Here is a 25,246-nt window from a genome sequence, read left to right on the forward strand (position 1 = left end):
TAGTTGTACAATAATGAATTATAGTTACACTGGCATATAGGAAAAAGCAATAATTGTATGTTTTCATCATAAACAACATAAATAAAGTAAAATTACAAATAAAAGACATGTCACAGATTAGCAATTTGACCTTAAAGTGAAACACAAAATGTACATAACACAGCTGTGATGGTAAGGGTTGATTCAATGTGAATGTTAGGTTTTGCTCCATTTTCACCTTCTTTTAGTGCAGCATCTGAAATTTGACATCACAGACTTGACTCCTGGAACTTTGAGTTCTGAAGAGATACAAGAGAAGTTGATGAAGAAGTTCAAAACAAACTCTTTCACCAAGATCTTGGAAGAATTGGCCAAAAATGTTATAGGTATGTGCACCTAGTTGGTTCAGTACAAAATGTAAACCAAAACTGTAATCTGGAGCAACAAAGTTATAGAGAGTGGAGCAATTCTCAAATTATATGAAGGATGAGCACAAGAAATTAATACAAAAATTCTTTAAAAAAAATGGCTATTTTGCCCACCCAGAAACATTTTTAGTTGGAATGACAACGAAAAACCTGGTACTTTGGTATTATCCAGAGGCCACAACTTTTTTATTTTTCTTTCTTTCTGGGAACCTCGTAAAAAATTGCATTACTAGAAAGAACAGACTTTATTTGACTTACTGTGAAAATTACATGTCATTAATATGATTGTTTCTTGTTTTCTTCCTCCCAAAAGGAGGAAATGTCTGTGAGAAGTAGGCCACTCTGTCCCTATCTATTTCTTGTTATTACGTGATATAAGGAGATTGGATTAGGTTATCATAAATATGTTATTAGTAGTACCAAAGTTAAAGATAACCTTTAAGTGTGCTCATATGATCTGACTTTGCTTGAATTTGGGTACCATCTCAATGGATTTTTTTCTTTTTTTCGTCAGAAGTGTGGGGTGGCGTCAAAGGCGCCACTGAAGCCCGCTCTGATGACAAGGGGCATTTGCAATCGATACTTTTCCGACATCAGATCACGTTGGGTGATTTAAATTAAAACTCAGATCACATGAGCACTTGTAAATTTTGACTTATCTTCTTATATTAAATATAAGAATTAATTAAAATAGAAAGAATTAAATATAAATTTTATAATACGTATGTATGTATAGCCTATAACAAATAGTAGATAGGGGCAGAGTCCTAATGACATTAATTTTCACAATAAGTTAAATTATGTCTGTCCTTTCTAATAATGTAATTTTTGTAGGTCCCCAGTTTGAAAAGAATAGTGGCCTCCGGTTAATACCAAAGTACCGAAAACATATCTGCAAGTTACCATCCGGCGGATTTTTGTAGCACGAAATAATTCAATCAAAGCAGGGACGACTTCTGTTAGGAAGCTCGAGATTTCAAAAGTAATTTCATATTTAACAGATTTCATTGATTTGATTGTATGGCAGTCTTTAAGTGTAACAGAAGTGCTGATTACGATGCATTTGTCCCAAGGGCATAGATCTGTGTTATATCCTGGAGCCAAGGGTAGTGAAAGAAGTAACAAGGTCATCTCAACAAGTGTGCGACGAAAAGAAACAAGATGAAATAATAGTTGAATTGCAGGGCAGAACTAAAATGCTAATATTTGAATCTAAGAAAGATTTTTAAGCTTACTGGCAGTACCGTCCTTGGGTGGGACTCTATATGCAACCAGCCCCCTGTGATGATGAATCTTTGGTAGTTCTACATGAACTGGTGAAGAGTTGCATGATGTTCACTGTTGATAAATACATAAAAGAACAATGATGGGGAAAGAAAAAGTAGTTTTTTAAGAACATGTATAGAGTTATGATTTTTAGACATAGTATACTGTGCATATATTCAGTAAATTCTGCAGTATGGACTAATTATGTGGGGAAATGCAGTAGGATGGAATCAGGTTGTAAATTACAAAATATTCTTTCCGAGCATCTTGAAAAACTCTTTTTCAAAATTTAAATTTATTAATCCTACCATCTTTATTTAATTACGAACCACTAATACATATTAATAATAGAAAAATTTGCATAACACTTTTTTATTTTCACATAATTATAGTACAAGAAAGTAAGGGACATCTCAAGATCCTACTTGAATTGATGCAACTAAAACAATAAAAAAGGAACATCAAAAGTCTTAGTATAATACATAATATTTTATGGCAGCTAAGGAACATTTAACATAACTTTGACCACTACTAAGGCTTTGTCTGGCTTTGGTAAGTTTACTCCAATAATTAACAAAATTACATTTTTTCACTGTAAACTAAATTTTTTTAGACAAATGGTCTACATTTATTTGCAAAACTTTGAAGATATACATGTTCTTATGAGACAAAATTTTTATGTGCAAGTTAATCTTTTTACAAAAATATAATTTGTATGCCGTTTGCATAGTCTAATTAAATCCCCTTGATCCCTCCCCTTGTTGATCCCTTTAATCTAATATTTTATGCAACAAAGATTACAAAATTTATATTTTTATTAACTTCAACCATTTTATGAAGTTCACATTATCATAGTAATGAAATTGTAATCCATTTCTTTAATATTTCTGTTATAGTTTCCAAAGGATAAAATAAATAAATATCTAGTTCTATCTGCCAATAATGGAATGAAAAAAATAATGGAAATTTTGTATATGGTGTGGCGTACTCCTACCTTGTTAGAGAAAGAGGATGATAGTTTTATAATCCGAAACTGTTCCTGTCACAGAAATCAGCAGTCATTACAGTTAAGGAGTTTACTGAGAGAACTTTCTCAAAAGAAGTTACATCAGATTAGTTCAGTGTGGAAAAGAAAGTAGTGTCATTCCCTGACAGAGATTCATCCATTAGTTTTAGTACTGAAGCAGATACAGTGTTAATAATGCTGGGTAAATTTCTAGGCTGAGACAGTACATTCCCATTTAAAAGTGTGTAACTCTTCCCTAGAAAACTCATCATGTCATAACTCATTTCTAAACTGCCTTCATGTGAGAGGGGAGATTTTTGCTCATGTGAGACAACATTGATCTCTGGTTGACAAAAAAGTCACTAGCACCAATTTTGTTATGCGATTTCTTAAACTCCATGTCCCGCAGACTGTAGCTGATTAATTCACAACTACCATTTTAAAACACGGCTGAAAGTGGTTTTCATGCATATACAAACTTGTGCCATTAGAGCAGCCTAGTCCCATGCATATATGCTGCTTTATAGGTTATCTTTTAGAATATGTAAGTATTAATAAACAATGTAGGAGTATGCTAGAACACGTGTTTTGTAACAGGCTTACTGATCTTGCATCCAAATTTAAAAATTATAGCTCATTTATTATCAGTATGACATTGCAGATAAACAGAGCAGACTTCACTAAAAACATAAACAAATAAAAAGAGTATTTACAGCCTCTAGGAAAATATATTGGGCCAGCTTAATAAGTGATGCTCTGGCAAATGCATGGTAATGCACTATCATCAAACTCATTCTTGGCTTTGTAGAAATGAAGTTTCATACCAATTTGAACTGATTTTCAAGATATATTGTGGATAGTATAAGGCTACGTGTTACTATTGTAATTCAGTTTGCTTACTAAACTGTTTGTTATGCGATTTTCTTGCTGCCATCATGGTTGCCCATAAAACAGTATAAAATTGTTCACTAATGCTCAGCCAAAACCCATGAAGTGACATGCACCAACATCAAACTTGATGTTGCTTATATATTGAAGTTAATTTAGAGTCAAAGTAATGTGACTTTGTGGTCTGTGAGAGACTTCCTACTTCCTGCTGACGCTTATTTGAATAGTCTTAGCTTTGTTGGCAGTACAAATATTTTTATGACAGTAGTGTATTGTTTTTTTTCTAGATTCAGATCTACTAGAACTAACTTAGAAATTTACATACATTTTAGCTGTAGTATTGTTGTTATACAGGTTCTTAATGCAGCTCTCAATGTGGGCCATGTCTATTTTTCACAGTAAATGTGCTCTAAATCAGTTATTTATTATTTGGTTTCATTAGATTTGTGATAAAGACCTCTAAAAACTGTTATCCTTGCAATTGTTGAGAAAAATGCTAGTTTTTAAGATATTAAAAGTTTTAATGGTCGCCATTTTGAAAATATTAAAGATAATTTCATTATATTTTTTCAATATCTGGTTATTATAAATGGCCTTGTTATTATAATTTGAGCCAAATTTGGTATAATTTAATTCATTAAGATATTCATTTTGTTATAAAAAACATATACAGACAGACAGATGGGAAACTAAGCATCGGAAACCCATGTTCATATGGTAAAATATGTTTGTCTTGACCTGACCAATAACGTGATATACACCTTTGTCCAGAAAGTTACGGGACACCCTGTATATGTAATATGGTAGTAGAATAGAGACTTTCATACATATTATCATGAATGTAATTAAAATTAAAATAAAAAAAGTCTATGCCCTCCTTACTCTTTTAGTTGATAGTAGTGTCTTATGACTTTTACTCATTTGTGGTTTTTACAAGCACTACTTAAAAGGATGCGCTAAATTTCTTCCACTGAAGACTTTCAAGGATTGAAATCTACCATCTTCTTCAGGAGTTAAAAACTTAACATATACGATTAAGCAAGCCTTTGAATTCACCAAAGTCAAAACTAAACAAATAGCATGACAAAATATAATTTGCCTAGCTAATTCAAAATGCCTTATATGAAATGGACACTTCCATTCTTATGGTACTAGGCTTCTCACAGGACTGAAAGATTTCAAAAGAAGTCTAAATATGCTGGTTCTAAATTAGACAAGACTTCCTGCTGAAATAAAGAAAACTGAATCAAGGGGTCTCAGAGCATATCTTAAAGCTTGGCTTCTTCAAAGACCATTTTACAACAGCAGAGTATTTGGACTGGCCCAACAACTTCTCATGAATACATTTGTGTCAAACTACCCAATTTGTATTATATGACACCATTTAAAATGTTGATAATATAAGTTTGTATAATAGTTTCTCTCTCTCACACTCACAACACTCGAGAAATTGAGTACTTATCCTGATTTCTTATTTTACTTTGGCGAATTACTCATTGTAGATGAACTTACATTTTATTTGTGCTCGTTTAACTTTATCTTTAATTTACACCTGAAGAGGATATATTGTACTCTTTGTAACACAATGTTCTATTTTTGTTCCTTAAAACAAGCCCAAATGTTCCAAATTCTTTTATTATTATCTCTAAGCTCATTTTTACAGACATTTTGAAGAAGAACAAAGACAGGTGTAAATAATGGATACAGTTTTAGTAAAGTATTTATTAATATTAATTGCCACCACTGGCATATAAAAGTATTTACGCTTTTATAATTTCCTATACAATATATCAAATCTTTGATTTCACTAGTTAAATTTACACATTGTTTCATATAAACATACAATAAGAAATACACCAAATGTCACAACACGGTAGGGTAAAGGACTTAGTGCTCAGTAACTGTAATTAAAGTTATCAATACAAAAGAAGGAATATTGGAAGACAGTTGAAGTCGATGTTAACAACAGTTCTACAACATAATCACTAACAGAATATGCAAAAAGTATATAACACTTTACAAACTATATATTTAAATAAATGTATAACACTGATAACATTACAATAAAGAGGATTAACACAAGGTCTCTACATTCAAACAAACCATTAAAGGATAATAGTTACAGGATCGCCATCCTTTGTGATGAATCTGACTCACACTGTTAAGAATGACAGTATCAATCGTACCACACACACACACACCAATCATTGATTTAATCAGTCCATTTTGATCAATCTTGAATGTATCTTAATCTCAAAAATGAGATGGTGTAGCCTAGCAGTTCAAATTTTACGTTTGTTTCCTAAGCGTAAAGCAACATTTGTTCAATCATTCCAAATCATATAGGCTGTTTTAAAACATTTTCTTCTTTTTTAGGTTATCTAATATGTGTGAAGACAACAACATGAGTAAAAGAAATACTGGACCTAACCAATCAAATAAACCTTGATCAATAAAATTACCATTCTTTTAATAAACTCATGCAAAAATTGTTCACTTCAGTCTTTTGTCAATCTATTCTTCACCAAAGTGTATATACTTCACAAACAGAGAAGACATGCTATAGCAATATTGCCTGAACAACAATTTGGTCTTCAATGCATCCAAAAGAAAATGGGGAAGACATAAAGATGACATATCGAGTACACTTTGTGAAACATATGTGAGTTACAACTGAGAATCATCTCTTACGGAAACAATATATATTAATATATTGTGTTCAAAATTCACAGCAGTTTATGTTTTAAAGAGACTCATACTCTCATGTTCACTATGGAAGAGTGCTATAGGGGGAGGAGGGAGGGGGTTTCTTTCATCACTATCTTTCAGCGAGTGCTGGTTTTGCAAAAAGATGTAGTGTGAATCACGGCTAGCTTAAATTTTCAAGACAGTTGTAGAAAGGCTTTTAAGAACTTGGGTATACTCTCATTGGTATCTATTAAGGTCATTAAATAGGCCTTAAAAGGAAATCTTTTAAGGAATCCATACACATCAAGCAAGCATGGCGATGACTAATTTGCCAGAGCATAGATCAATTAAATTTGCAAAGAAGCGATCTTATGCAGGCTTTACAACATGATACCAGAACTCAAGAACCTTAACCCTCAGGTTTTGTAGTGGCTAGTGGAAACATCTATTTATGCCCTGGAAGAGTTCAAAACCAGCATCAACGACTGATATGTTTTTATGAATGTTTTAACTTTTAATTGTAAATAATGTATCGACACTATCTCTGCCCTTAATAAATATGAAAATAAAGAATACTGTCTATAGTGGAGAATAACTTTCTAAGCTCCCGCTAAGCAGAACTAAGTGGCCTTCTTGAACCAAGATCGATAGGGTAATTAATTAATGCTAGAAACTAATGACATCACCCACAATGCTCTACATCTGATGAATTCACAAGCAGAAAACCATTAGATATCTTCTCTATAAGAAGAATATTTTCTCTAGAGTTCTTCAGTCCTACATTTATAGGTGTTGATTGTATATGCGGTGGAAATGAAATAGTTCCCTTTCCTACTCTTTTAAATAATGAATCAAACAGCTAGGATCCACTATACTGGTTAGAATATTATCTTTTAACATTTTTTGCCCCTTTTCTAAAACGGGGGTACGGAAAATCTTTTAATGGTTAATTACGTATTGTGCACTATAAAATAAAATACAATATCTAAAGCTGTTTGTTGAATACCTTGTCCACATGCAAAATGCAAATAAACAATTGTGAGTTTTGTTTATGTACATTGGAATACAAATATTTACTCTTCACTGAAGGGGATATCTTAAGAAAATATAATATCCTCTATAGACACATTGCAGTTTTAGTGGAAGTATATTTTGATTTTGATCAACATTTTTAGCAATTAAACATTTTATTTATAATTATGTAATAAAAATGTTTGAAACTAAAAATAAAAATATAGTCTATTAGAATAATTGAAAAATTGTGTGTGTTTAACCAGTATTAAGAAATTTTAATCTTGTTTGAATCTTGCTACTAATTCCAGTAGACTGCAGAAATGCTAGACCTATTCCTCTCAATTTGGAAGTATTAAGAATACTTTAGTTGTACACTTTTCTTTGGGATAGAAAGACAGTCATTTAAATACTTAATTATTAATTTTCTTTGTAACATAATTTAATCATGTTGAAATTGTCTTTTAAAGTTATAACTATTTGAGTGTCATTTCAATGGATTTCAGTACCCACTGTTCACTAATTTAAATAATGTATAATAGTAGAGTATTTAAAATCCATAATACATCTGGATCTAAAGCAGGTATAATCCTTAATAAAATATTACGTATAATGATGAGGAGCAATGTTTATCAAGTCTTATCGTTTCGGTTTAACTTTATTTCTAAATCGTCGAACTGGTGGCTATTCTTTCCTAAAATATTATACAGGCATAACTTTGAACCTTATACAACTTTTAAAGTGTATACCGAATCCCAAAATATAAAATTAGATCTTGATTATATGAACATTAGAATACATAATAATTTTGAACCATTTTGTTGTCTTCAAAACAACTAAGTAGTATTAGTATGAAAACATAAAGATTTCATTATACTATTATTACTCCAGTAACTCATACATAATAATAAACTATGGAAATAAACACATTTAAAACTACTGTGTTTTATTTTAGTATGGCTCAAATAAATTGATAACAGTAAACATTCTTTATAAAATAAACAGGTTACTAAACTTAAAAATCTTGACTTAAAACAGTTGTTGGGGCAAAATTTAAAATAATTCACAATGAGAAACTTTTAAAGAAACTATTTAAATTGATATTAGAAGCTTGTTCAGTCTAAATATATTGCCAAACTTAAATATCAAATAATGATTTTAATAATAGGATGCATGTCAAACAAATCAAAGTTCTCTAGTGTTTGAAGGAGATCAGATAAATATCATTGGCTGCCAATGAAGGATGCATGCTTAACCCTATGAGTGCCAAATCCTTAACTAAACTTAATATTAATATTTAACTTATTGCTACTCTTGACATGTTACAATGTACAACAAATCACTCGCAACTAGAGATAAATAAAAAAACACATGCTTACGTGGCTGGAGCGTAATAAGTGACGGCCAAAACAATCAAATCGTTGAACAAAATTAATGATCACAACTACGTTATCAAATATTAAATAACAATATTGTTTAAAATTAATAATAAATAAATATCATTTGTATGGTATTTCAGATATGGCAGTACATATGCATTATTTATTTACGTTTAAATGCATTAACACTTTGGCTGTAGCAGACACCTTACAGCACAGAGGCCGAGTAATCTATCTGTTTTCACTGAGTATAGACCAGCAGTGAAGGTGTCAAATGGCTTCATGATAATGTGATCTTATATCTTCAAAATTAAAAGCTGCAGTATAATAAGTGGCCACCACCACAACTGAATCATCGACATTCATGATTATCTTTGAAAGTAACAAAACCTAATTGTTGAAACAAATTATGCTATACGTATTTTAATTTACAGTATAGTTTAACTAAAAAAAATAATAATTTAATGATGAATAAAAAAACTATTTCTAGAGTATGTGTAATTATAAAATATAAATAACAAAACAGTGTAACATTTAATTACTTTCTTACTACTAATTTACTGATAATTCCGTTTGATATAGTGGTTTAATTGTTCATTGATTATATATCTGTAGCCTTGTCAAATATCTGTAGCCTACTATACAGGTGCATATAACAATTTGTAGATGACTAAGGCTATAACAGATCTTACTGAGAAGTACTGTCAAATTCTGTTAGAACAATCCTAAGAAAAGAGGATCGCAATAACCCTTCTACTCTCAGCTTACAGGTCGAGACACGATGATTTGTTTAATCAGGAGTTGGCTCACCATATACCCATTACGGTCATTACATGATCTGGTTCGCTCATGATCTGCGTATTATAACTTCGTGAATGTAACAGGAACTAAACAAGGATAAAATGGAAGATTTTTCAATGGATCTGCCAACATTATGCGGTAATTGCGAAGCCAAAGCAAGAGATTTGATTTTGATGGAAGAAAAATATGAAGCATGTTATCAAGAACGCCATGAACATCGGAACTGTCTTCGTAAGAAAGTAACATCGGAATATGAAAGTGAACTGTCATTTGTTAGTGGCCAAAGAGGTGAAGACCAATCAAAATTAAAGTGTACACAAAACGTGTTAAAGTATGCAATATCAAAGGTGCAAAACTGGAATCCTTATTGGAAGAGGAGAAGTTAAATAATCATATGTTAAAAATAGAAATAAGTAAGAGCAAAATTTAAGTTAATGATGGAGAAAAATTAAGACATGTTGCTAATGAAGAGGAAATAACTGTTTTAACAGAGCAAATAATCAAGTTAGTTTCAGAGCAGGGGGATTCAAAATTCTAATTAATGAACTTGTAAAAAAAAGAATGAATCATTAAATGCCATCCATCAACTGAAACGTGAAAGGCAAACATTGCAAGATGAAATAACTGAAAAAATTAAGGAGGTAATTATAAAAATCGATGATTAAATTCTTTTATTAGCCGCTTATTATACTGCAAGCCTATTTATGTCATAGATACATAAAACTGTTTTCTAAAAGGTTGGGGAGGCACACTATGTGAGATGCTAAATAAAATAATTAGATTAATATTTTTTTGAAATCTAGGACTATTTTTTCTATTTACACTAAGAAAATTAAATAGGCACATGCAATAACCTTTTATGTGGGTCTATTAAAAAATAAAATAATAATTTTTCTGATTTAGGCTACATTTTTATTATATAAAAACCGTAAATAGGCTACAAAAGTATGTAAAAAAATAACATTAATTCTTTGGTTAAACACTAGAGCTACAATAAAACAAAATCAATGTGTCCTGCACTTAGAGAATTTACTTGTATTTTATCATAAAATGATGACATTTTTTTAAATAGATTACATTGTCAAATACCTGTAGCCTACTATACAGGCACATATAACAATGTGAAGATGACTAAGGCTATAACAGATCTTACAGAGTAGTACTGTCAAATTCTGTTAAAACAATTCTAAGAAAAGAGGATCCCAATAACCCTTCTATTATGGCAAGTGTCAGAAAAAGCAACATAATAATTTAAACATCTGGCACTCAAAGGGTTTGTCCAGATGTACAGTAAATGTTGATGGTTTAAAATAATTAGCTATTTACAACTTTTAGGAACAAATTACCTACATTTTAGTAGTGTCCTTCTTCTATATAACCTTTTATACTATTGGGAAGGGGCAGTTTTTGAATGTTGTCTAACCTGATAGATTCACGGATGACAAACCGACAAAGATGCTGGAGGGACCTTACATGTTCAAAGCGGGATATTGGTTTGGTTAAGCGTACAGGAAATGATGGATGCCCTGGTGATCTTGGTCGGGAATAGCAATACACAGCAGACTTTGAAAATGACATTGAATGTTCAATCAGTTCTGCAATGCTTGCAAAGCTCTCTTCTGACTGTTGATAGAAACTAAAAAGTCCTCGGCCCAAACTATACTCTATTCGAGTGTGAAGTGTTTTCCCAGAACTTCTGAAACTAAGACTTAGTATGAAATGATCTGCTGATGAATCTCTCAATAAAAAGGCTCCATCTGGCTGGTCACTTAGTTTCTCTTCAGCTTCTTCTTTTGAAATAGAGCCCCAATACCATCCATACTTTGACAACTTCAAAAGTTCACTCATTAAACCAGATTTAAGATTTGATGTTAAATCTTCATTCCGAGTTTCTTCTGTATCTAAGATAATTTCACATACATCTTCCTGCTCTATATTTTCAAACTCATCCAACTTTTTTGTTGATAAGACTGGCGATGAAGTAATGATATCATCTGCTATCCTAAGATTTGAAGGGATAGTACTTTCCATTTCACATTCCCTATGTAAACTATTTAAACTGTCAGTCTTTAGAGTGCTTTCTTCCAATTTTTCTCTACAACAATCTGATATAGGAATATTATTTGGTATTTGTTTAACAGATTCACTAGACCTCATAACATTCACTGCTGATTCAGTGATCTGTGACTCACTGGAATCACAAATATTAATTAGCTCATTTGATCTTCTGGTAATATTGGATAAATTACCTGTTGAATCACTGCAATTATCACTTGTTCTTGATTTGACATGACTTTGAGATTCTGATCTGGTTTTCAGTTTAAAGCCTCTACCCTTAAAACAAGATTTGCTTGTTATACTGTTTGACCAAAATCTTTGTTTTAAAGTGTTTAGGATACCAGTCTTTTTTCTTTTCTCTTGGTCCATGTTAGTTTCTTCAAATATTCTTCAATTAATGTTTCAATAAATTAAAAAAGGAACTGGAAACTAAATATGACTTGTTCTATATTTAGACATTTTACAATCTAATTCTCACTAAAACTGAATAAATTGTCTATGTAATAATGAAGATATAATAAGAGTTTTAAGGATGAATTCCCTCCTAACTATTAACCAACCACTTAAATCTTGGCGATCCATCATATTTGCAAACACAGAAGAGAGTAAACACACGTAAAAACTAATTAATAGAAATTAGGTTACATCCAGACACTACACAATCATCCAAAGAATAGAATGACTTTTTTAGGTTACTGTTATAGCTTCAGCTTGTACATAGAGAACGAGAACCGACCATTTCACATCAACAAAAAAACATTAAAACTACCGAAACAGCTGGTCTGTATCAGCACATTACACTTTGGAAGCTATAATACAGTCAGCTGATTATTATTTTGTCAAACAGCTGTTTTATACTTTAAGTTTGTTTTTGTTTGTTTATCGTTTGAGCAGTGGGACTGGGTATTGCTAATGGGAATGGAGTGGAATAGGATTTGGGATAGGACGAATGGAAAATTTAAGGAAGTTGAATAGCCTAGTGTACAACATACACATCTTGTTGTTTTACTGTGTTTATTATTTATACATAAATATTCACTACACCTCACATGGTGGTGACGAACAATTAGGCTAGAGATTGAGAAATGAATTGTTTATAAATGTTACGTCTATATTAAGATATATGATAAACACATTCTGAGATAAGCCTCTGTTCTCGTTTGATAAGAAATTAAGCGATTTGGATTGATATCAGTGTTAAAATAACTGTGATTAATTTCGAACTAGGCCCAGATATCAGTTTAATTTGATTGAATTTTAAATATGAAATTTGTATTACCTAATAGTTGACAGGTTTGTACAATTACTAAATTTTATAGGCTGTAATTGTAACATAGCTTACCGCAACTCTTAGAAATAAATAATAAGGCTTTTATATCTTTTGAAAGGTATTGTCTTACAGAGTCAGTGTAGACCCTAGCGTAGTTGAAAAATAACACGCCTTGTTTAAGAGATCTAGCAATATTTACTTAAGCCACATTACCTAAACCGATCTAAAGCCACTTTTAACAATGTCATAATATTTTACTTGACTTCTAGAAAGAAATTTTAGGTGCTGACAAACCGATACATATATTGACACAAAAATTATTAACATATTTGAATTTCAGATTATAACTGAACGTCCATTGATCTAGGGGACTGGGAATCGGCGCTTCTGTGTGGGGGTATAACAAACTAAGGATCGATAGGTACAAGAGGGGGGGATAACAGGGTTATCGACATTCACATGAAAAAAGGGCTGGGAATTTGAATGAGTAGAGTACGATAAGTGGACCTGGTTTTATACACCTAAATTATTAAACCATATTTAATTATTATACCTATCGATATAATGAACCAATAGTCATTAATTTGAACAATAACTAAATCACCTACACATTTTCATATTCTCTACACAAGTTATTCTCTAAGTGACTTCTTTTAAATAAAAAATGTTAGGTAACTTTAGAAAACTATACAAAATAACACTAAAATATGATTTATTGTGTCTTTCTCAGTTTCAAGACGTTTGTATTGTTGTTACACTTTCTATATTATTTAAATGTCATTTTACCTATCACCTGTTTTAATTTTATTTTTTGAGTAATGGTTACGGTTCCTTTATTATTTATGACATTATGCAATGGTTTTAAACTATTAATTTGAAATATTTGACTTCTGTTTAGTATTTTAGATACTTTGATACACATTGGTAGTTCTGTTATTTGATATATAAATTATCGATGATTGTAATAAGCGATATAAAAACTGAGTCCACTTATTGTACTCTGTCCTTTGAATGGCGAGAATAGATAGGTCTGCCAATTGCATTTGACAGTAATTTATGAGTTTTTGGTACTTTCGCCTAGTTATCATTTTTGCCACAGTTTCTACCACCTCTGGTGAATTTTAAATTCAGTGTTTTTATCTTCTGGTATTCAGCAAACTGTGTTCTTTATCTTTTGTGGTGCTGTAACTAGTGAATGATATTTTCTGCATATTCATTATATACAAGTTAGTGTTGTGAGTGTACTTTAAAGTAGACTACGGTACTTTGGGATTATACCGACCACACCAGTATGAAGAACACAAAAATATAAATTTATAGAAACAAACATGATAGAACGAAAAAAACAACTCCAGGTATTGTGATCGGTATTGTTGTCGCTGTTATCTTATCTTTCTCGGGAATCCCGATTACGGCAGGCCGCGCGGCATCACATGATTTGCACGGTACATAATTGCCTTTCCATTACAATTCAATTTATATTTCTTATCAGCCCCTCTAGAATTTGATATTTTACTGATAGGTACTATCTCGAGGGATGTTTTTCTTTCGTTGACCGGAGGCATTCGCATTTTTTTTTCTTTCGCCGACATCAGCGTAAGGCACCACCGAAGGTGCTGCCCTGCACTGATGGCCGGAGGCACTCGCATTTTGGGTGGCGGAGTGTGATCAAGAATAAAAACAAGTTTTGAGTGTTTTTTCAATAAAGAGTTTAGTTTTAGTTTGGTAATGTTTGTTTTTGTTGAATTTTGTGTTTGGAGAAATGTAGAGGTAAAACACGGAAGTATAACAAAGCGACGCACCAGCTGAACGGGCGGCGTGACTCTGCAATCACGTTATCTACTAGACCGCTCGACTTTGACCTCTGTCTGAGGGTGGGGAGGGGTTTGCGATAAGACAATTCCTGTTTTATATTGACGAAATATTGTTCTACGCTAATCTAGTAATCAGTAGAAGCAAAATGTCAAATAACGATTCATGTCTGGGTGTGGTCGGTATAATCCCAAAGTACCGGGAATTCACATTCTTAAGTATGGCGGTCATCGTTCTCTTACATTGGGGGGAAATCGGGTTGTTAAAAGTACTCTGTATACTATTTACTGTCAGGTATAAGAACACAGTTGCAAAATTTCAAAAATTGGATTTTGAGAAATGACTAACTCCCTGGGCCTGGGGGTTATTGAGCTGTGGAAACTTGGGATCTCTTTTTAGTAGATTTGACGACTATTTATACATTTGAAAGCTTGCTGTAAGGATTGTTTTCGCTTTATTAACTGATTATTTCTCAGATATCAGCATTCCCCAGGATCTAATTTGTATCCTCTACCGTTTAACTTATTTATGAATGATCTGTTAACAACAGTAATGGAAGCTTTTATGTTTGAAGATTACTTAAAGCTTTTCACGGGGTTTGTTTTTAAATTTGCTCAGTAGCAATTGTTAAGTTTGTAGAATGTCGAATCGTGGTGTACAAGCAACAATATTCAAATAAATCCCAGCCAGTAAGCTGTTATATCCTTGAATCACCTTTATTTGCCTTCGTTATTTAAATTATTTCAAAAATGCGCTTGACTTAAGCAACTGTATCTTTAGTATGTATTTTTTTTAAAGCACGGATTTTGACGAAAAAATGTCTTGATAATTTTTGCATGTACTGCAGTAAAATGGTTAAAACAAATGAGACATTTATCATTCTACTTCAACAGTGATTGGTACAGTATTTTTATTTAATTGGATTTGAGTACATTACACATTACATTATTAATGTATCTTCAATTTGAGTCTCTCGACAGGTAGTTACAATGAAGATACGGTCTAACACACTTGTACTAACTTAATAAAAAATAATTACACTAGTATAACAAAAACAATAAACTTAACAATTTGTTTTTGACGATAAAGGACTGAACGAGTGTACAGTATTTGAATTACTTACAACTTAATGCACTATTATAACAATAACAATAAACTTAACAATTTGTATTTTACGATAAAGGACTGAACAAGTGTACACAATTTGAATTACTTACAACTTAACATACTAGTATAACAATATAGAAATCTTAGTACATGATCAACTTGTTGCCTATCTAGAAAATAATAACTATCTTAATTCATCACAGTTTGGCTTTAGGAGAAATAAATGTACCATTGATGTTGTTGACACATTAATTAGAGAAGTCCTTGATGTTTTTGAGGATGGATCCTTTGCTCAAGTCACTCTCTGTGACTTGAGCAAGGCATTTGACTGTGTTGAACATAATGAACTAATATTGAAACTTAACTATTATGGCATTACTGGTATTTCTGCTAAGTTTTTCAAGAATACTTAAAAAATCGGAGACAAAAAGTTCTTATTAATGGAAGCTGGTCCAATGAGTTAGTGGTTGAGAGTGGAGTGCCCCAGGGTTCAGTCTTGGGCCCCCTTTTATTCCTACTACACATAAATGATCTTCCTACTGCTGTTAAGGCCAAATCTCTGTTATATGCAGATGACACAACCTTCTTAAATAGTCATACAGAATTTGCAGCATTAAAAGACCTTGTGAATGAAACAGTTGAAGAAGCTTCATTGTGGTTCAGGTCAAATGGCTTTTTATTAAATGAATTAAAAACCCAAAATATTTTATTCGCCTTAAGACGAACTCCTCAATATGATATAATAAATGATTTCTCTTCTTGTGTAAAATTTCTAGGTATTTTTATTGATAAAAATTTAACATGGAATCCTCATATTGAATATATTTCCAAGAGATTATCCCTTGTAATTTTTTTACTAAGACGAATAATGAAATATGTGCCTGAAAGCTATGTAAAATGTGCTTACTATGCATTTTTTCAATCTATAATAAGGTACGGTTTAGTAATATGGGGTAATAGCACTAAAATCAATGAAATTCTTATCTTACAAAAAAAGGCAGTCAGGGTAATAGCACAAGCACAACCACTGGACCATTGCAAACCACTTTTCATAAAACTAGAATTGCAAACTGTTATTAACCTATATATATATATATATATATATATATATATATATATATATATATATATATATATATATATATATTTGACTCAGTATTATACATTATGAAATATATTCAATCTCAAACTTTTAGCAGAGATCTACATAGCCATAATACCAGAAATAAAAATAATATTGTAATGCAACATTGTAGGCTAAGCAAAACCCAACAAAGTCATATTTTAATTTCCCAACAGATTTACAACAAATTAATAGGTCTAGTTAATAAGTATTCTGTAAATATTTTTAAAACTAAGCTATATAACTGGTTAATACAGAACCCATTTTATGAACTTTCAGAGTTTTTTAGTATTAATGATATATATTTCTAGATTGTCCAATTGCATATTCCAATTTGTTAATCTAGTGGTTTAAAGCTTTCATCTGTATACTGGAATTATGTTTTATTTAACATCAAACCTAAAATATATGTACAATATTTTATATATTAGAGTAATATCTCTTTTGACTATGCCACTTAGGTGTATTTATGACTTTGTCAATGCATTTTGTAAAATGACAATAAACATTATTCTATTCTATTCTATTCTAATAACAATAAACATCAATTTGTATTTTACGATAAAGGACTGAACGAAGTATACAGAATTTGAATTACTTACAACTTCACACTAGTATAACAATAACAATAAACATCAATTTGTATTTGACGATAAAGGGCTAAAGGAGTTAAGAGAATTAGAATAATTTACAACTTAACGCTCAGTAGTAATTTTGGAATGTTGCAGGCAAAAAGATGAACAAAAATCTTCAATCACCGACAGCATTGACAGAGTTCGCTCCTCTTAGCCCAGAGCCTGACGACAGTCCAGGGATCTCTCAGCTGCTGACCAAACTGTTTAAACGTAGCTCCAACAATGCCCCTGGTAGGGCTCAGTCCACATTTTACATTGGTACTTGATCTATACAACTCAGTCTGTACTGTGTCCTTACAACTCAGTCTGCACTGTGTCCTGACAACTCAGTCTGCACTGTGTTCTGACAACTCAGTCTGTACTGTGTTCTGAAGCTGTCAGCGTTTTTTCAGCTTCCATTTTGTCCATACATCGTTTGCTTTTGTTTTGTCTATGTCTTGTGCGTTGCGTTATTGTTGACTTCTGTTTTATGCTTTGAAGTAGTACTTAATTGTAGTATACGGTAGCAAAAGCTGAGGTAAGACAGTTATATAGAAGGCTACAACAATGTATATGCAAAACTGGTAAATGAATACACCATGAGGAGAGTGTACTCATAAAGCTTGAAGAGTATTATCGTAGCCTGTGTCTGTTATTTGTAGAGATGTGGAAATTTATTACTGGAGAAGTTATTACGACAACACTTAAGTAGAAAGAAGAAGCTAGTTACTGAGTTCAAGGGCTTTTCAAAGCTATGACTACTTTTCATCCTATCTACTTTTTGTACGGCTTTATTTGTACGTAAACATGATTAACTCAGTAACTTTATTGAGTGAGCATTATTTCAATCTCCTATTAGTTGATTCCGTTTAAGATGGCACTAACATTTAAGTGTATTTTTGTTATTTAATGTATATTATGACCGTATTATATGATTGGTGTATCACTGTTTCAGCTGAGACAAAACAACCACAGCCAACCGAAGCAGCCACAAGAACTGAGTTACCAGAAGCAACAGACACAAGGTGGCAGGACAATCCTGAGTTTAACAAGGTAACACGAGCTTTCAACTGCAAATAAATAGCTCCTTAAAGTACAAGTACTTTGGTTCAGAACTACACCTAAGCTGCTAATGCTTAGAAATTTGTTAGTTTCAAAACTACCAACATCCGTCTTTTCAAAAGTAAAAGAGAATGTATCGTGACACTGTTTCAAAATTAAATACTAGTATTCTAGGTGGGCAATCAGGATACATCTTACAATTGTAGGTCAAGCACACAAATTATTACAAACTACAAAGCTTCAATTGTCTTCAATTTGGAAGGAATGCCAAAATGTGGTGTATGTCCTTACTGTGGTGGACTGGGAGCAAACGGCAGGAGCAAAATAATGGCTCTTTCTTATACAATTGTCCTGATACTGTATGGTTTTAAGCAATCTAAAACTTATTCAAAACTGATAGATTTTCAACTAAAAGCTGTTGGGTGAATTGCTAAATACAGCAGTTAATTTTATTTTGATCTGGTTCTGGGATTGGTGGTATAAATCTTATATTATGTTCTCACAGCTTGAAGTGTTATTACTTATTTTGTTGTGCGTTTGATAATGCTGTGATTGAGCAAAACGCGTCATGCTAAGAATAAATTGGATTGTTCAAGCTGAGAGTACATAACATAAGAGGAATAAAAGTGTTTTTAAATGTTATGAATTATGTGATTTTCCTCTGAGGAAAGTATATAGAACCCCACACTTAGTCCTAGATGAACCGTTGTGCCTATGTGATTTGTTACTTTATCACAAAAGTGTTCTGTCACATAAACAAAGTAGCTAAAATTATAAAAAGCTGAAGATAACCCATTTCGAGGAGACAACCCCGAAGGATTTACACCTTGGAATACCGCAGAATGGTTGAGGACCCGTCATAATTGACGCTGAGCATAACCCTACATGTGTGCCTAGTCAGTGCACCCCACAAACATGTACTTTCTTCCATCAAAAAACTACTTTTTGTGTGCGCCCTTAGGGACTGACTGGTCCAATTTCTTTCCTTATAATACCTGACCAAGGCTGAGCTATAAAGAAGCTATTAACCGGTTTCTTTATCTTTCATTGGGAGGGACACAGATGCCTACTCAATTCCAACACATGAAACAGGTAGAAAAAAGATCGCAGGAATCACCTGAAATTTGAGTGCAAGTACAGCATAGCTAACAAGCAATCATTTGAGAGCAGGTACAGCATAGCTAATAAGCAGACACATCACACATAAAACCAGCTAAGGTGGATAAAGTGCTCTTTAAACTGCTTCTAGCTTAACACTAAGTGTCTTTGGAAATAGCATTTTTCGTCTTTGTCTGACTCTCTACCGGAATTCCAAAAACTAAACACATCATACACGAATATTGAGTTAAGCTTCATTTTACTTACTACTGAGTGCATTGTGTAAAATCTAACAGTAATATTCGCATTCAATCAACAACTTCCCACCATAACCACATTATGTGTAGAGAGCACAACATAACCTCCAATTCTGTTGGTTGTAATCTCAAACATTCTAACTTGTGTGAAAAATACATCCAGTACCCTGAACCACTATTGGGTTTGTTATTACAAATAAAGTAGATAGCTTTTTGATAGCTTAACTTTAAGACTGTACAGAAATCATTCACACTGCAAATGGAGGAGATAGAACTCAACTCCAGTTGTTGTTCAAGGAGCCACACTCGGACTCCAGCAGCTTGTCTGGAGGGGACCAATACCGGCTGGAGGTTACGGAAGGTCGTAGTCTACCCAATGTTCTCAAAAGAATAAGCAACTTATTGGCGCTCAAAAGTAGCGTAAGTTTTTCATTGTCCATTTATATTTTTAGATAGGCAACTTTAAGAAGTCATGTATGACATATTGTTTAGACATGATTTTTCTAGGCGCAATAAAGCATTCAAATTGATTTTAATTCCAACACTTAAACAACAACAAAATTAAAGTTGAAATTGAAAGAAACATGTTCATTAAAACTTCTAAATGATGACATCTTTGATCTTAAACTGATGATTGATTTCTCAAAAAGGGCACCCGTTGTTTAAAAAATATGGATAGTATTAAATAATATATTACTCAACTAACTTCTCATTGAAAATAAAAATTCTTTAATAACAGTTAACTTTTCCATCTTGAGCTCAAATGATTCCTAAATTATTTTTAAATACCACAAAAGATCATCTTTGTACATGCTCAATAATCGGTAAATTTAAAAATAATTTTTTCAATTTTAAAATCCGTTCTATATATGAGATGTATAACTTCAGAAATAAATCAAATATAAAATTAAAATAACTGTTAAAATTGTAATGCATTCAATTTGAAACTTTAATTAAAATTGTACAGTAAACTGATAATTCTAATGAGTTGGAAGAATGTTTGATACGAACAATGTTTCAAATTGTGCATCATGCAAAAAGTGGATACCAGAGAATAGTTCTATAGAGTGATAGGTTAGAGTAGTGAAATGTTGGCAGGGCCTGCAAGCCTACAAGGACACAGAACTGAAGCAGTACTGGATGCCTGACTCTGTGAGCAAGGAGTGTTACGATTGTGGGGAGAAGTTCACCACGTTCCGCCGCAAGCATCATTGCCGCGTCTGTGGCCAGATCTTCTGCTCACGCTGCTGTAACCAAGAGATCCCTGGCAAGATCATGGGCTGTACCGGTAAACCGTTTACTACGGAACTTAGTGTAAATTAGATTATAAACTGATCAAGGCTGTTAAATATATATATAGCCAATTCGTACTTCAAAGGAAATCCAAAGTAACTTTATTTTCTTTTCAAAATATATTAATATTCACTTCTCTACCCGGTACTATTAAAATAATAATAAACCAGCATCGTACAAGATATTCTTAATTTTTAATACCTGATATAAAGCATTTTTTGAATCTAGCAAAGATTATGAACCTAGGTAATAGTTTTTTTTAAATGAAAATGAATGGGTTCATTTGTTATAATTTTATCTAAAGTGAAACTAAATTCATGCAGGTTTAGTTAGAACTTTCTCATTGAGTTTGAATGTTGTATTTTTTCAAAAAAAATAAGACAAAAATGTTGATGAAGCATACAAAAACATTTTATTTGTATAAAAATGGTAGTTTTTATTTATTTGTGTTGGTGTTTTCTAGATACATTTATTCAGTTACATTGTCACTTTATATTTGCGTATTTTCCATTGAAAGGATAACAAGATTTCAGACATTTTCCATTGTTATATGTTACAAAATGTATATGTATATAATACAAAGGTTTATATTATCTTTGATATATTATCAAGTAGAATTCTGTATTTTTAAGATGTTGTTATTGCTTATTTATTTTATTATTTTTCTGTAATTGATTGATTTCAAACATTATATACATGTTTCCTCTCCCTTATGTGATTTTACTCCTTAAAAGATTAACCCTTGACTCAGCATTGTTATAAAGTTGTCTGCAACTCTCACACTTGCTCCAGTTTGTTCACATATAACTGTCCATTGTCACACGTTGCAGGTGTGTTAAGTACATGTTTATTTATCTTATTAAGTTTTCTCTTTCTCTGAGAAAGAGAGTAGATTTTAATCCTCAAAATGTAGTGTAATATATAATGATGGCAATGTCCGAAATCCTATCATCCTTAAAAACTATCCATTGTCAATAACATGTTTTAAACAAAGATATACTATAATTGCCAAGCCTCATTTCTTGTTTTAGGTGATCTAAGAGTATGCACGTATTGCGGAAAGGTTGTCTTGTCGTACCTACAGTCGGCTGATATGGGAGCAGACCTCTCGTCGGACCTTCGGGCGCTACAGGAAGATCTGCAAACCAAATTCGGGGATTCGGACGTAACGCTTTTCCCACCCAATCCTCAACCCAGCTTAGCTATCCCAGCAGCCGAACGGGACGATGCGGTCAAACGCAAGCCCTCTGTTGGCTATCAAGAGGAGAAATTCATACAGGCAAGGTAGTAAATAAAAGGATATACGTTCAGTTAAGTTGCAAGTTTATATTTTCTTGGTAACTGTTATGCATTAATATTTCAATAATCCATCTGTCCTTATAGATTGTAACTAGTCGTTATAGTACCACCTTTTACAGTAAGTTAGAATTATCTAATTTTGTATACAACCTTCTAGCAGCCATTGGCCAGTGCAAGGATCTTATCAAACAGAATAAGAGGGAGAGTCGATACAGTGTAAGAGGGATGGTACTGAAAGTGCTACAGTCACAGACAGGATTTCATCTTGCACTGTCTCTAACTCATATCTAAAGTCCGGCGTCTTAGACTTTGTGGCGATCGGCTCTCCCAAATACTTTTCCTGTAAGAAAAATAAATGATGTAATATTACAGTTGAGTTGGTGTGTTTGTGTTCACAGGCAGTACACCAGGGATGAGCACACGTCTCCCTTACAGAGTCTGATGTGCGAGCTGTCTCACCCGAGCAGTGGTCTGACAGCCAGACTCGGCTACGGTTTCTTCACAGCAAGTCAGCTAATAGATTGGCTTATGCTGCAGAACAGAGCCACCATCAGGTCTGTTGTGTCGCCTTGCGATCAGTTCTACATAAAGTACGGATTTAAGACAATTTTATATTTAAAAAAATGAAGTAGTGGTATTTAATGCTAGGTGTCTCCGATGTCGAAAAAATGTAGAGTCAATTTTTAGCTCCTTCTTCGACTTTTTTAGATCTCTTCAGATAAGAGTACAAAAAAAGAAAGTCTGTGACACCGTCAGATTCCAGATGATGCACTATGAGGAAGGTGAACTAAAGCTAAACTTTACATTCACATTGAATCAGTCCTTCACACCATAACTACAGTGTGAACTGATTGTTCTACTTATAGATACGTTTTTTAGATCGGTTTTACATTGCAGATCTCAAGGAGTTGCCATTGGACAAGCCCTCCTGGAAACCGGTTACATTGAGAGTCTCAGCCCGGACACTGTAGAGTTCCAGGATAACATTGCCACATACCGATTAAGAGCACCTCCCTCCCCCTCCCCATCGGCACCCCCTTCGTCCGACGAGTTGTGGCCTGTCGACCCACCCACCACTGGTTAGTCTTATTGTATTGTTGAGTAATTTGGCCGTGTGCACTTCAATATGGACATTCACATGGCTCGATATTAGGCTCTTTAATATTCAACATGACCTTAGCTCATGTACGTCTTACACTATGGATGAAATTTATGTATGTACAGTTGCATTGTACATTGTTGGCGTCAGAATTTACTCTTAATATTTTGATTATTTCAACAATGGAAATCATCATCCAGAAAAATTTAGTTACATAATTTCAATGCAATATAGATTATTTTGACAGTAAATCAAATTCTAAATTAAGTATTCAATTTTGTTGGGTAGTTGAAAGTTAGGAAGTATCTGGGATGATATTAAGTTTTGTAACAATAGTAAAAATACCTTAAAAATCGCATACAAGATTATAAAAAATAAAATTTGTTTTTATTTTTAGTACTCACGGTCATTTGAATCTGATTGTAAAATAACCTATAGTCAAAAATCTTTGGATTTCAGTACTATTTTAATTTATTATTTATGAAATTTTATGTTCCAGGTGACTATTAAAGCTTGAGGATCTTTTCCTTATATGTGTCTTGACTGAACATTGTTTAATAATATGAACTTGTAACAATGAACCAAAGTTTAGGCTTATGTTTAACAAAAATTTGCATAAAAAAATTATTAACATTATTTGAAAGGCAAAATAACAAACTTTCCTTCATAATTACACTACATCAATACTTAGCAAAACGCCACTCTGATTGTATCTAGAGAATTACTCACTATAATTAATGGACTTTGATCTTTGCACAGTGCACTAGACAGCTGGTCTGAACAAAACTACCGTTGATTCTGATTTATCTAAGTATTATGTAAAAACTAATACTTAGATACTAATACTGCTCTAATGGCTGGCAAGCTATTTAGAGGGACGATCACAAATGGTAGAAATAACATACAAAAAGAACAACACCATCTACAAAACAACTTCAACACCATTACCTCTAAATAGGGGTGTTCCACAGGGTTCGGTTCTTGGTCCTGTACTTTACATACTGTTCAGCAATGACCTCCCCAGGTGCCTGGAAGAATACTGTCAGGTAATTTTATACGCGGATGACGCTGCCATGCTAGTGGCAAAAAAAGAAGTCCAAGACCTTGAAATAACATCATATGTGTCTTTAAGCCTGGCAAAACAGTACTGTCAACAAAATGACCTTGTGCTAAACGAACAAAAAACCCAACAACTTACTTTTGGAAGAAGAAATACAGAAGCTGCAGGTCTGCCAGAAATAGAAGCCAGCTATGAAGCCAAGTACCTGGGAGTTATCATTGACAATAAACTGACTTGGACACCACACATTGACCAACTAATCAAAAAGCTCAGCAGTAACACTTATGTCATAAGGCGGATAAAAAATATTAGTAACATGGACACAGCCAAAACGGCTTACTTCTCTCTTTTCGAGTCCCACCTGAGGTATGGGATAATAATCTGGGGTAACTCCTCCCATTACAACCTGCAACGTGTTCTAGTGGCACAAAAGAAAGTCATCCGAATACTGGCCGACCTAAACCCACTTGACTCCTGTAGAGCTGCTTTTCCTGAACTAAAAATACTTACTGTGGTGTCGTTATATATACACGAAGTTATCTGCTTTGCCATGTCCCGCAATCTTACAAGATTAGGAGAAACACACCCCTACAATACAAGAAACGCTAACAACTTTGCACTGCCCATTCATCACCTTGCACTGTATGA

General features: G+C 32.8%; 2 protein-coding genes across 2 annotated transcripts in view; one reads left to right on the forward strand and one right to left on the reverse strand.

Moving 5' to 3' along the window:
• Nucleotides 1-10,061: 10,061 nt before the first annotated feature.
• On the reverse strand, nucleotides 10,062-12,208 carry LOC124353614 (suppressor of cytokine signaling 4-like). Its single transcript, XM_046803534.1, has one exon. The coding sequence runs from the start codon at nucleotides 11,871-11,873 to the stop codon at nucleotides 10,800-10,802; it is 1,074 nt and encodes a 357-aa protein (XP_046659490.1). The 5' UTR covers nucleotides 11,874-12,208; the 3' UTR covers nucleotides 10,062-10,799.
• Nucleotides 12,209-12,403: 195 nt separating this feature from the next.
• LOC124355548 (putative 1-phosphatidylinositol 3-phosphate 5-kinase) overlaps nucleotides 12,404-25,246 on the forward strand; it is a 46,363-nt gene continuing 33,520 nt past the window's right edge. The window contains 8 exon segments of the mRNA XM_046806712.1: nucleotides 12,404-12,797; nucleotides 17,545-17,709; nucleotides 18,386-18,483; nucleotides 20,145-20,267; nucleotides 20,946-21,135; nucleotides 22,172-22,424; nucleotides 22,838-22,993; nucleotides 23,337-23,518. Of these exon segments, the coding sequence (XP_046662668.1) occupies nucleotides 17,553-17,709; nucleotides 18,386-18,483; nucleotides 20,145-20,267; nucleotides 20,946-21,135; nucleotides 22,172-22,424; nucleotides 22,838-22,993; nucleotides 23,337-23,518 (1,159 nt within the window). The 5' untranslated portion in view covers nucleotides 12,404-12,797; nucleotides 17,545-17,552.

The sequence above is a fragment of the Homalodisca vitripennis genome, chromosome 2 (assembly GCF_021130785.1).
Source record: "Homalodisca vitripennis isolate AUS2020 chromosome 2, UT_GWSS_2.1, whole genome shotgun sequence".
Lineage (NCBI taxonomy): Eukaryota > Metazoa > Arthropoda > Insecta > Hemiptera > Cicadellidae > Homalodisca > Homalodisca vitripennis.